General features: G+C 39.9%; 1 protein-coding gene across 3 annotated transcripts in view; it reads left to right on the top strand.

Moving 5' to 3' along the window:
• Nucleotides 1-14745, top strand: part of ADGRE3 (adhesion G protein-coupled receptor E3) — a 50156-nt gene that overhangs the window by 23053 nt on the left and 12358 nt on the right. For all 3 annotated transcript variants that reach the window (XM_015567495.1, XM_015567494.1, XM_015567496.1), the window contains 3 exons: nt 1424-1607; nt 4267-4386; nt 9860-10044. In XM_015567495.1, coding sequence (XP_015422981.1) covers nt 1424-1607; nt 4267-4386; nt 9860-10044 — 489 coding nt within the window. The remainder of the gene's footprint in view (nt 1-1423; nt 1608-4266; nt 4387-9859; nt 10045-14745) is intronic.

The raw sequence follows: 14745 nt of genomic DNA, 5'->3' as shown, positions 1-14745 counted from the left end.
CTTAATTTGCATATAGTCCCTCTGATTGGCTGGTGGGCGTGGCTTAAGGCATAGCGAATGTATGGTCAATTTGCATGTTTGTCTTTTATTAGTGTAGATAATATTTGGACTGGGACATTCTTTGTTGTGGGGGTTTTCCCATACATTAGAGGATGTGGAGCAGTATCTCTGGCCTCCACCCACTGGATATCAGGAGCATCCCTCAGTGATGACATCCATAAATATCTCCAGATTTTACCAAATGGCCTCAGGGCAAGCATGTGAAACTCAAAGGCTAACACAGGCCAAATAAAGGTTTAAGTTTATGTGGGCTGCATAAAAGCAAAAGTTTCAATTTTCATAGAAACGTGGGTTTCTTTCAATAGAGACATGCTGAATACAAAGGGCTGAAATAAATTAGTAATCTTTAATAGATTTTAAAACAAAGGAAATTATGTGAAATCATGATTAAAGATCAAGCTATAGTCATGGTTAAAGATCAAGCTGTAATTTTTCATTCTTGTGGCTTCTTTGTAATAGTCACTCCTGGAAAAGCCCGGATAATTGAGTTCATTCCTTGGGCCTGGCTGAGCTTAGATAATGAAACCCCCCCCCTGGCACCTGAGCTAAGGGTCAGGCTGACAACATACCTGCCTCTGGCATGGTGCGTTTCCAGGATGTGGCTCTGCCAACACCACTGGACTCAGCTGACAATAATTAAAGAAATGTTCGATGTGCCTTCCCAGGCACTCTCTACACTGTTGCGCACACCAAACAAGTCAGTATAAGACTAATGACATGGCAATTAGATGCTAAAATATTAGCCGCTAGTATTAGTGTAGAGAAATGGTGTGCCTGCACATAAGGCGCGTAAGGGTAATGAATGCAACACAATTATAGTACTTGGTCATCAGTGTTGTAGTTTGTTATTACTAATTATGTATAACAGGATATTGTAAAGATTAAGTAACAAAATTTTTATTAAAACATTTCTAACAAACCGTTATATTGGCTGGGCCGCAAAAATATTCATTGTGGGTCACAAGTTTGACATGCTTGCCCCAGAGGCTCAAAATTGCCCAGGTTGAGAACCTGGTCTATTTCGAGCAAACACACCACTTCCCTATTGGTAAAAGAGGTTCGTGATAATTAACCCTTGTCCTGTATTTACCAGGCACAGACATGTAGCATCTTCTAACTCATTTAATTTTGCCAAAAACTCCATAGGGTCCTATTACTGTCCCCATCCTGAAGTGGGGAAACTGAGGCACAGAGCAATTGAGTGACTTTACCAAGGTCACACAGCCAGTGAATAGTGGAGTCAGGATTTTAACTGGGTCCTCTGGTTCCAGAACTTGCTTTCTCATGCTTTCTACTGTCCCTTGGGGTTGTGGGGACCTATCAGAGTGGATTATTATTGTTATTGTTGTTTATATATTTAAAGCTACAACGAGTTGTTGAAAATTTCGAGTCACTTCTCGCCAACACGACTCTGTGGGAATCAAGAGAGGAGAGAGAAGTTGCATCCAAGGCCACATCTGTTCTCCAGATTATGGAATCCAATGTTCTAAAAACTGCCTTGAATGCCCCAGACCAAGAAATCCAGAAACTTCAAAACAATACTGTGGGTAAGGAGACAATAAGACCTGATGCTCATGGAGTGGGGTGGGGGGTTTCTGGTTACTAGTTGGGGTCTGTATTAAGCAGTTAGAAACTAAGTAAATACATTGCATGAGCCAATTTATATAAAATGCTGTAAATTTGCAAACTAATCTATAGTGACAGGGAGGGGAGAGTGGAGGGATGAAAAGGAGGCATGAGAAAATTTGGGGAAACTTGTGGGTCATGGAAATGCTCACTACCTTAATTGTGGTTGTGGTTTTACAGGTGTATACACCAATAAAACTAATCAAATTGTACACTCTAATGTACAACCAATTACACCTCCATAGAACTGCTAAAAAAAAAAAAAAAAAGATTCTCAGTAGTTTCCAATCCTGGGTCTGGGATTTGGGCTTAAAAAGTATCTTTAAATCTTGTGCCTACATAACTTAATAACACATGTAGAAGGAAGATCTTATGAGATATTTTTAAATGAAAATCCTTTTATTGCACTTGTCACACATATTACACAACCATGTGAAATGACATGTTAATTAGCTTGACTATGGTTGTCATTTCACTAGGTATATATGTGTAAAATTATCATACTGTAAACCTTAAATATATACAATTTTTCTTTTTTAAAATAAAATACCACAGCAAAACCAAGTATTAAATTTTTAATTAGGAAAATACATAAACAAAACTAATTTAGACCAACCAAATCTGCCCATATCCCAGTCTTCCAATCCTATACCTAGTTAGGTACATGTGTGATGGGGAGGACACATATCTGTTGTGTATGCTATCTTTTACATACAGTTCCACAAAACCTGTTTTTTTCACTCATTATCTCACTAACATCTTTCCATGAAAACTGCAGACAGCATCATTACCTACATTATTGTCTTCAGTGACTTATAGTGTTGCATTGTATGAGTGTGCCATAATTTATTTTCCTATTCTGGGAAATGTGGGGTTATGCCAAACAATCCTGTGATAAAGACCACTAAAAATTTATCTGTTTGTATTTTTTGATATTTTCTTAGGATGAATTCATAAAGGAGGAGTTGTTAGGTCAAGGGGAGAAAACACAGAAAACACTTTAGACTTTTGATATATATCACTATATGGGCCTCCAGAAATATTTGTTGTGTTTTATTCGGCTCAGGGATATCAAAGGATTGGTGTATGCCTAACGAACCATTTTTGTTTTACCAACTTAGTTGATAAAATATTTTTATGCTCTATAAAAATAATAATAATGAAAATACATTTAAATGGTAAAAGAAAATCTAGTACCTAACCATCTTGGGAAACTGAAATCTGGACACTTTCATTATCAATTGAACCATTTTCCAAATTACAAATAATTCTCATCTTTCCTGATTTGGCCAGGTTCTAATTGTTTAATCAGGTAACAGTGCCCTCACCGCAGTGAGCTTCAGAGACCAGATGCTGCTTATTTGGGAGATTTCAGGAAAGTCTGAAGCATGAGCCAAGACAGGCCATTTGTATGGAAAAGCCACTGGAAACAGCTTGGGTGGGTCCACAAGTGGTGAGGCAGGGTCTCAGGGAATCACCAGGGCAGGGTGAACAGTGATAGCCAGGTTTATGAAAACTCAGATATGGTGCCTGCCTACTGGCTCTGTGAGGAGAGGGCTCAGAAAAGGAGCCATGGCCTCTGCCAACACTTCTGTCTGGGAGAACGCTGCCCCTCCAGCTCACCCGGATGCCAGACACTTCAGTTCCTCTTTGTATGTCCCTGGTGCCTTTCAAGCTGCTGCCCCAGTTCTGGAGCTCAGAATGAGTGAGTCTGAGTAAGTCCATGCACAGGTCCTTTAAGAGGAACTGCCTGGGACTCCAGAAGCCCTTGGTCTTACTCAGTCACAATCCCTGCTGATTTTTACAACCAGAAGTTATGGAAACTTCTCTTCACAGCACTGGATCCCTGAAATGAGGAGCCTGTTTTGGAGTTCTCAGGGGTGACCTCTGCAACCGAGATACCCCTCCTGATTTTTATCCACCACACGTGGGTGTGGGACCAGCCCATTCCACATCTCTACCCCTCCTACCAGTCTCAATGTGGCTTATTCCTTAAATCCTTAGTTATAGGAGTTCCGTTTAGCTACATTTCAGATGGTTCTGAATGATAATTGTCAGTAGTTTAGTAGTGCTTTTGATGTGATTGTGGGAGGATTTGAGTATCACATTTACCTACACCCCCATCATAACCTTAAGCCTTGGAGAGGACCCCTAATTCTGAACCTCAGTTTCCTCATCTAAATAATGGTCCTTCATGGGGTTATATGATGCTGTCATAAGATGACAATGTATCAGGCTCTTAGCCCAGTGCCTGGCATCCCCTACACCAGTGATGGCAAACCTATGACATGCGAACTCATATTTTTGGTTGATTTTTCTTTGTTAAATGGCATTTAAATATATAAAATAAATATCAAAAATATAAGTCTTTGTTTTACTATGGTTGCAAATATCAAAAAATTTCTATATGTGACACGGCACCAGAGTTAAGTTAGGGTTTTTCAAAATGCTGACATGCTGAGCTCAAAAGGTTCGCCATCACTGCCCTACACATTCAGTAAATGTGGCCTGTTTTTGTTGCTGTGCACATTTTTTAAAACTTATAGTAACGGTAAGCTTGCCTGGCACTTTTCTTACCAGCTGTTGAAACTCGAGTTGTTACAGACAATTGCTCCAAGGAAAGAAACATCTTCAACTTGAACGCCCAAATGAACTCACTGGACATCCATTGCAATGACATCATCCAGGGAAACCTACAAGGTACATGTGGTGGCTGCATTCAGAATCCCTAAGACACACACAGCAATATCTCTGTGTGAGTCATAAGGAAACATTCCCCAATAAGTTCCTACTTGATGGGTTTGTTACCCTAAGATTGTGTCAGTTGAGTCTAGCCTAAAAAAAAGACATCTTCCCAAAGTGGAAGCTTTTTATTCTTCTGCATGGAATAGACTTCTTTGTAATTTGGCGGCTGCTCCATCCATGTCTCAGGTTGGGTTCACCCAGAATCACTTTCTAGAAGAATTGTAAGGGGTTCCAGCATAAGAAGTTCATTTAGGGGGTGATCCAAGGAAGCAGCAGTAAGTGTATTAGTCAGAGTTCTCCAGAGAAACCAATAGAATGTGTGTGAAGAGAGACAGAGACAGATTTCAAGGAATTGCCTCATGTTATTGTGGAGGCTGACAAGTCTAAAATATAGCCAGGGAAGAGCTGATGTTGTAGCTCAAGTCCAGAGACAGTCTGAAGACAAATCCCTCTTCCTCAGGGGAGGTCAGTCTTTTCCTTAAGACTTTCAACTGATTGGATGAGGCCCACCCATAAAGTGGAGGATAATCTACTCAAGCCTAACTATTTAAGCGTTAATCTCAAGATCCATTCATGCTGTCACAAATAGCAGTATTTCAACTCTTCTTATGGCTGAGTAGCATTCCATTGTACTCATGTATTACATCTTTATCCATGGATGGACCTTAAGAATATTATGCTAAGCAAAACAAGTCAGTCAGAAAAAGGTAAGAGCCATATAATTTCACTCATATGTGGGATATAAAACAGAAACTCACAGACACAAACAGTACTGTGGTTACCAGAGGGAAAGGGGGTGGGAGATAGTAAAAGGTAAAGGGGGCCAAATATATGGTGACAGAAGATGATTTGACTTTGGGTGGTGGGTACACAATGCAATATACAGATCATGTGTCACAGAAATGTACACTTGAAACCTATATAATCTTATTAACCAATGTCACCCCAATAAATATAATTTTAAAAATAAAATAACTATAAGAATACTATAAGAATTCAAGCAAAAACAAAAAATTTTAAAGGATGCAGATAGATAGATAGATAGATAGATAGATAGATAGATATTAATCTCATCTAAAAAATAGCTTCACAGCAACATTCAGACTGATGTTTGACCAAATATCTGTGTACCATGAATTTGCCACGTTAACAGAAAATTACCTACTCAAGTTGTGGAGAGAGGAAGTGAGGGGAGAAAAGGCAGCCAATACAGGGATTGTTATGTTAGTGAACAGGTTCCTGCTGGTGGTAACTGGAGCTCAATCCCACTGAGTTGTCCCACTAAAGGAGGAGTTGGGCCATTTATCCAACTGCGCTGATTCATCACTGGTTGAGGACCCACTTGGGGAGTTCATTTCCAGACCCTTCCATACTGCCCTGAGTGCAGACCAAACACATTCTCTCACGGAAAGCTCCCAGGCAGAGTCTCAGCTGCCTGAGTAAAATCCATCAGCATATAAAGAAACCAAGAGTGCCAAGGAATAAAGTCAGGGTGCCTACAGCATCTGCATACAAAGGAGTAGATTGTTACTATTCATTGTCCCAGTGTTACCAGACTCTGACTTTTTTGGCGGGGAGGGGTGAAGGGCAGTTAGAAATGAATTCAGCTTTATTTGATTCACATTATCTGGTCACTTTTTTTACTTTTTTTTTTTCAACTACAGTTAACATTCAGGATTATATTAGTTTTAGGTGTACAGCATAGTGGTTAGACTTTTACGTAACTTACAAAGTGATCCCCCTGATAAGTCTAATATTCACCTGACCATACATGGTTATTACAACATTATTGACTACATTCCCTATGCTGGACTTTACATACCTGTAACTATTTTGTAACTGCCAAGACTCTCTGGTTTTTTTCCAAGAGAAACCAAAAATTGAGTTGTTGGCATGAAAACCTTTAATTTTTCAATTTTGCAAGAATACTTAGCTAAAACTGCTATAGCAAGATAAATGGGGTCTTGAAATCCAATCATGCAAATATGGATACAGTTGTCTGTACTGTCCATCAGAACTCCCAAAGTAAAACATAGACAACAAACTGCATTCTGATCTGAGACAATCTCATGAGACAATCAGTTCCTGTCACTTTCCTCCCTCAAGAAGATAAGTACTTGAATCTGCCTCCATCTGTGTGAATGGACCAGGCAGAGGAGGAGAGTCAACCTCCAATCACATAATTTCACACATGCATTGTCATGGGATTCCTCTGCAATTCACAATTTGTAGAGAGCGCAAGACTTCACACAGTACAGGCTACCAAATCACATCTTCAGCCCAGTTTGCTCCCTGGGGTACTGGGGCATAGGATTTTAACATGTAGATTCATGAGGACACAGCTCAGCCCAGAACAGCTGTCTATGCTGATGGCTTAAATAAATTATATGCATCACAGTGGGATTCCATGTGCTTTGAGGAGTACCTGGCACAGATGTGCCCAGCAGGAGACTATTTATCATCCCCTAATGGGCTCTGTGGTCTCATCTCCAAGCATTTGCATTGGCTGTTTCCCTGCCAGGAATGACAACCATCACTTTGTTGGGTGAACTTTGACTCTTCTTTTAATACAGCTCAACTTTCACCTCCCAGGACTGCCCACTTCCATCACAGCACCAGAGTCAGGCCATCCCTCCCCAGCATGAACCTACCTTATCTTGGCATCTACCATGTTGTGTTGTATCTGTTGATTGACACAGCCCTGTCTCCTTCATTGTACTGGGGTTCCTTTCAGGGCTGGAACCATTAATTCTTTCTCTATAGGTACTATATCTGGCAAACAATAACAAAAGCTCGTCAAATTAAATCCACTGTTAGGCTGAAGCCTTAACATTACTAATGAGAAAAAAGAACCCATTGATGGATGTGTGACAAACTCATAAGAGACATTTCTCTGTCCTTCAGGTTCTGCTTGGATTCCCAGCCTCAGCACTATTGACATATGGGGCCAGGTTATTCTCTGGGGTGGGGCCCATAGTGTTTTGAGCACTATATCCTTGGCTTTGGCCCACTGGATGCCAATAGCAACCCCCCAGTTGTGACAACCAAATATGCTTCCAGACAGTGCCCTGTGTTCCCTGAAGGGGGCAGAATCACCCTCAGTTGAGAACTGCTGGTCTACAGTAATCTTATAAATTATCTTCAAACAGTGACAATTTTAAAATTGGAAGGGGGTACTATTAAATTACCCCAGGACACCAGGTGTGAACTGGGACTTTATAGGTAATTATAGATGTAACACACCCTTCCTCCCATAAAACATATCACTGAATAAACCCACAAGGCCATGGAGACCAACCTTGGAAACCTCTACAGCCACTCTTCTCTTTCCTTCTTGTGATTTGCTCTTATGCCAGGATATTTCAGATGAAAAATAAGCAACTTCTAAGCATAAAAACAGGCGAGTATATCACCTGCCTCTGTTTTCTAACCATATACTAGTGTTTCATTCTGAAAACAGAAGTTGACTTTAATTTAAAGAAACAAGTGGCTCTCCTACTTCTGATCTCTTGAGTGAGGCCAGAGAAATCTGATTAGAAAAACTGCACAGCTAGTCACGGGAAAAACTAGGATTTGAATGCAGAAACCCAGTTCTTTCCCCTAAAATCTTAAATACTCGCTATATGCGGCCTCTTTGCCACATGGACTTCTCAGCAGCACAAAAAATAATGAGTACTTATTGACATGGAAATATCTATTTATATAAAACCCTGGGTGTAACGTCATGACTGAGGCTCGACCAATCAGAAGGAAGTCAGTCCTGCAGGGGTCATCTTGGAAATGGCTGCACCCTCCCCGAGTTGTTTCCTGAGAGGGCAGTGAGGTTTGAGGCAGGAACCCGCCCTCAGAGCATGGCTGCACTGAGTCCTGGGTCCTCTTAACAACAGTTGCGCCCTCCCCGAGCTGTTTCTGGTAAGGGCGAGGTTTGAGGCAGGAACTGGCCCTCAGAGCGTGGTGGCATATCTTTATAAAGTTTTCATACAGTATATTAGAGGTCGTGGTAGTACTGTTTTACCCACAGCGTCTACAGGAATTGCTGCAAATTTACTTCTCGGTGGAAGCACCTTTCATTCCCAATATAAATTACCCATTCCACTCAATGAAACATCAATTTCTAGACTCAATATAAACAGTGAACTTGCTAAAACTATTAAAAAGGCCCAACTTCTCATTATTGATGAATGCACCATGGCATCCAGTCATGCTATAAACGCCATAGATTACTAAGAGAAATTTGAATGTTGTATTTGGTAGGAAAGTTCTCCTTCTCGGAGGGGATTTTTAACAGTGTCTCAGTATTGTACCGCATGCTATGCGATCGGCCATAGTACAAACGAGTTTAAAGTACTGCAATGTTTGGGGATGTTTCAGAAAGTTGTCTCTTACAACAAATATGAGATCAGAGGATTCTGCTTATATTGAATGGTTAGTAAAATTTGGAGATTGCAAACTTGATGCCAGTTTTCATTTAGGAATGGATATTGTTAAAATCCCCTGTGAACTGATTTGTAATTGATCTATTATTGAAGCAACCTTTGGAAATACTATATCTATAGATAATATTAAAAATATATCTAAATGTGCAATTCTTTGTCCAAAAAATGAGCATGTTCAAAAATCAAATGAAGAAATTTTGGATATACTCGATGGAGATTTTCACACATATTCCAGATTTATTATCAAAAGATTATGACCTATTAAAATATTTCTGCTAATTAATTTCATTTTAATATTTCTATTTGCCCTTTCTCTATAATAGAAGTGTGATAGATGAAAGGAAATTAGCAAAATGTATATGAAAATAACATATAAATTTATTAATAAATAAACAATAACAAAAGGATATAACAACAACAGAGGCATGATATAAAAATGACAAAAACATGATATAAAAACAACAGTGATGCAAACAATGACTGATAAAGTGATTCAACTTATTCAAATATCTCCCTGTACACCACATTAAGAGTGAAAACACTTTCAGAGTGCTTGACTAATTTTCCTTGTGCTGAAGTATTTAGAACTTTAGCTTGAACGTCACATGCTCTTCGAACTTGAGAGAAAGCAACATATAACTGACCATGTGCGAAACAGGTTCAGGTAGGAATATGCCTATTCTGTCTAGAGTTTGTCCTGGTGATTTATTAATAGTCATCACAAATGCTGGCATCACGGGAAACTGTCATTGAATCAATTTAAATGGGAGGCCAGTGTCAGATGGGGACAAATCAATTCTTGGAATCAGAACAACCTCTCCCTCTGCAGATCCTGTTAATACTTGCATTTGGGGAGGAGGAGCATGAGAGGAAGAGTGAACTTACTAGGCACACCCAAGCACAGGTGTGACCATCGTGGGAGCATGATATGTATGGGGCAGGAAAGGGGGCAGAAGGAATGGTGGTGGCACTTTATTTTTCTGTTTCCTCAGGTCCCAGTGCAGTTGTCTTTATTTCATACTCTTCTCTTGGAAATATCATAAATGCAACTTTTTTTGTCGAGATGAATGAGGAAGATCGAGTTTACCTGAACTCCCAGGTAGTCAGCGCTGCTATTGGACCCAAAAGGAACACATCTCTCTCCAGGCCTGTGATTCTGAGTTTTCAGCACCTGAAGGTGGGTCAAGCCTGCTATTTGGACTTGCTTGGGTTTCACAGACGTAGATGGAACAAATGCATAGCCTCCCAGTCAGTGATTCTGGACCTGCGCTGCCCCATTTCGTAGCCAGGAGCTACCTGTAGCTATTAAGCATTTAAAATGTGGTGGGTTTCACTATACTGGGTGATCCTTGAAGACAGGAACTTTGTTGTTGGCATTTATCATCACCGCGGCTCGCGAACCACATGCGGCTCTTTGGCCCCTTCAGTGTGGCTCTTCCACAAAAACCCACATGCGGGTGTACACTTACAGTCTGATTGAAACTTCGTGGTCCATGCACAGAAGTCGGTATTTTGTGGAAGAGCCACACTCAAGGGGACAAAGAGCCGCATGTGGCTCACGAGCCGCGGTTTGCTGAGCTGCAGTTTGCCTACCACTGATCTAGACTATCCTAAACCTTGCTTCCCCAATCTCTCACCACACCTCACTAATGAATAATTAGTGTACAGCAGAAACTGCTTCTATTTATCAGAGTCTAGATGGAGGAAAGGGGGATAAAGGAGTAGCAGGTGAAAGGGGTTCCCTTCATTTGCCACTACCACTGGTCAATGATCAACTCGATGATACCTCTAGTCCCAAGTGATACAGATTATCCTATCAGAGGAAGATAAAAGAAATGGATCATGATGATTGAATACAGAAACAAAAAGTAAGGAGAAAGGATGGGATAAGGAAGAAAGATAAGTGAGGGATGGCAAGTGCCACGTGGTCATAAAGTACCATAGCTTGCTAACTCCTGATCAGTATACACAGTAGAGGTGCCAAGAGCAAGAAAAATTGCTCTATAAAAAAACAGAAGTAGAGTTGAGAGAGCATAGTAGAGAAGAGATTAGGATAGAGTGAAAAATTAAGAGGAATTTTAGGGAATTCCCTTCATTTGCCACTACCACTGGTCAATGACCAATTCGATGATACCTCCAAAGTGGTACAGATTATCCTATGAGAGGGAGATAAAAGAAATGGATTAAGATGGGATAAGGAGGAAAGATAAGTGAGGGATGGTGAGTGTCACGTAGTCATAAGGTACCATAGCTTGCTAACTCCTGATCAGTATACACAGTAGAGGTGCCAAGAGCAAGAAAAATGCTCTATAGAAAAAGAGAAATGGTATATGGGTGATGGAGAAGTAGAGTTGAGAGAGCATAGTAGAGAAGAGATTAGGATAGAGTGAAAAATTAAGAGGAATTTTAGGGAAATAAAAGAGACCTTAGAAGAGATTTTTTTAAAAACCAAAGGAAGCACAGCCAGATGGCTCAGTGGTTGAGCATCGACCTATGAACCAGGAGGTTACAGATCATTTTTATTTATTTCAGAGAGGAAGGAAGAGAGAGAGAGAGAGAATGAGAAACATCAAAGATGAGAGAAAACCCAAGCATGTGCCCTGAACTGGGAATTGAATGGTGACCTCCTGGTTCATAGGTTGACGCTCAACCACTTAGTCATGCTGGCTGGGCCAAAAAAAACACTTTTAATTAATCCATTGCCTTTTCCCATTCTCTGTTCAAACTCATAAAGATAGGAAGGGTAGTAGCCAGACATAGACGTAATAAAATTTGTTTGCTCCTTTTCCTTTCAGTTCAGAAAATAAGACTTGAAGAAAACCTTATGATTTGTGTTAACATGGATGGACCTTGAGGCCATTATGCCAAGTGACATAAGTCACAGAGAAAGACAACTACCAAATTATTTCACTCATATGTGGAATCTAAAAGAGCCAAAGTCATAGAGACAGAGAACAGATTGCCGGTTGCTAAGGGTTGGGGGTGAGAGAAATAGATGAAAGTGATCAAAGGGTACAAACTTCCAGTTATGAGACGAATAAGTTCTGGGGGGGTCTAATGAGTACAGCATGGTGACTCTAGTTAATAATCCCACATTGTATATTGGAAAGTTGCTAAGAGAGTAGGGTTTTAAAGCTCTCACCACAAAATAAAAATTGTAACTATGAGAGGTGATGGGTGTTAACTAAACTTGCTGTGGTAATCATTACAAAATCAATAAAATATATTTTTAAAAAATAAAACTAAAAAAATAAAAACCAAAGGAAGCGCAGCCAGCATGGCTCAGTGGTTGAGCATCTACCTATGAACCAGGAGGTTACGGTTGGATTCCTGGTCAGGACATATAGGTCGTGCGCTCAATCCTCAGTGGGGGGCATGCAGGAGGCAGCTGCTCAGTGATTCTCATCATTGATGTTTCTATCTCTCCCTCACCCTTTCTCTCTGAAATCAATAAAAATATTTTTAAAAAAATAAAATAAATAAAAACCAAGGAAGATAATAGTTTGCAATTTGCTTTGCTATGTTAACCATTTGCCCCACATTCCACAAAAATATTTAATTATTTAATTATTTAATTAAATACTTATTTAGTTAATTAATTAATTAAAATCAAATGTGGTGGGTCTGGATTGAGATTTCAAAGGCAGTATTCTGAAGACTTTGTATCTCTAGATTTCAAAAACTTAGACAGAAAAACATGCAAACTATCTTCTTAATAATTTTGATATAGATTACACATGTTGACTTATATTGACATATTAAAAGAAAGGGAACTGGAACAGCATCCTACAGAATTATGTCAGAACCAGATGCTCTGTAGGGATGCAACACATTAAATAGGCACACTAATAAAATATTTACAATATTTTACCCTATATTTGAATTAAAATGTAAATCTATTATGTAATCAATTAAATCTATAAATAAAAAATAACTATTTTGAATATAGTGAATTAAATGAAAGATATCATTAAAATTAATCTGACTTGTTTTTTTCACCTTTTTTAATAGGGGTAGTAGAAAATTTCAGATTACATCCGGGCTTTTTTTCTTGGGCAGCATGATACTAGTGCATGAAATTATTTTAAATGCAGGTACCTCCTATATCTGTGAAATTTGAACTGAGATATAATATTTATTTCTGCATAGAAGGCTGGTATTAGCGGTTAAGACTACAGAACTCAGTCAGAAAAAAAAAATTTTTTTCAGAGAGGAAGGAAGAGAGAGAGAGAGAGAATGAGAAACATCAAAGATGAGAGAAAACCCAAGCATGTGCCCTGAACTGGGAATTGAATGGTGACCTCCTGGTTCATAGGTTGACGCTCAACCACTTAGTCATGCTGGCTGGGCCAAAAAAAACACTTTTAATTAATCCATTGCCTTTTCCCATTCTCTGTTCAAACTCATAAAGATAGGAAGGGTAGTAGCCAGACATAGACGTAATAAAATTTGTTTGCTCCTTTTCCTTTCAGTTCAGAAAATAAGACTTGAAGAAAACCTTATGATTTGTGTTAACATGGATGGACCTTGAGGCCATTATGCCAAGTGACATAAGTCACAGAGAAAGACAACTACCAAATTATTTCCTCATATGTGGAGCCAAAGTCATAGAGACAGAGAACAGATTGCCGGTTGCTAAGGGTTGGGGGTGAGAGAAATAGATGAAAGTGATCAAAGGGTACAAACTTCCAGTTATGAGACGAATAAGTTCTGGGGGGTCTAATGAGTACAGCATGGTGACTCTAGTTAATAATCCCACATTGTATATTGGAAAGTTGCTAAGAGAGTAGGGTTTTAAAGCTCTCACCACAAAATAAAAATTGTAACTATGAGAGGTGATGGGTGTTAACTAAACTTGCTGTGGTAATCATTACATTTTACACCTTAAACTTACACAATGTTACATGTCAATTGTCCCTCCGTAAAGCTGGAAAATTAATCTAATTTTAAAATAAAAATTTAATAAAATAAGAGTTAAAGGAGAAAGGCGAGGACACATATGTTTTCTCTAGCCGATGCATAACTTCTAGGCATGAAATTTTTGATGAACAACGTGGGGCAGAGGGAGTGGAGCAGGAAATCTGGGAATGGGCCAGGGGGTTATCCAAGGAGATACAGGCCCCAAAGAGAAGAGTATCTGACTGGTCTCCTTGCCCCCATGAACAGTTGATCTAGAAGCCCTTGGGACAAAGAGAAGAGGCTGAGGGCTCATTTTATCCTCTATCTCCTGGTGATGTTCTTTTCCTATACTACCCCTCTCATTGCATAAGCAATCATTGTGTTGTCAGGAAAGGAACTGGTGTCAAGGGACCAGAGAAATTTTTTTGTTATTGTTTTGGGGGAGTTGGAGGGGTTGGGGAGACCAGGGAAATTTGGCTTGGACAGTATTGGGGAGAAAACTTTGTGTGAGCCTTACACTCTCTTTTTGTCTGATTCCCCTGGTAGGAAACAAAGTCATAAAACCAATGACATCTTGTAGAATTCAAACTCCCACAGAGAGAGATGACCTTGTTTTATGTTTTGTAAAATCCTGATAGAGGTGGGACTATGGGGACTGTTGTCCTGGTGGCCATTCTCTCCACTTAAAATAGAAATCACCTGCGTCACTCTCAGCCACGTTCTGATTCTTCACTCCAGCACAGACCAACACTTGCTGGGGTCCAACCCCAGCAGGTCCAGGGGTCCCCAAAGGTGTCAACAGAGTCGGCGAAGAAGGAATGACACGGAGACAGCGTTCAGTTGATCAGCAGCCTAGCCAGGATCTCTAGCCAAGTTCTGGTCAGGATGTCCAGCGAAGTTCTGGTTAGGATCTCCAGCCAGGTTCTATAGCCATGTTCTCTCGCTAGGTTCTCCAGCCAGGTTCTGTAGCCATGTTCTC

This window comes from Myotis davidii, unplaced genomic scaffold (genome assembly GCF_000327345.1).
Source record: "Myotis davidii unplaced genomic scaffold, ASM32734v1 scaffold1204, whole genome shotgun sequence".
Lineage (NCBI taxonomy): Eukaryota > Metazoa > Chordata > Mammalia > Chiroptera > Vespertilionidae > Myotis > Myotis davidii.
Note: the sequence above shows the minus strand (reverse complement) of the source record. Positions and strands in the feature narration are given on the sequence as shown.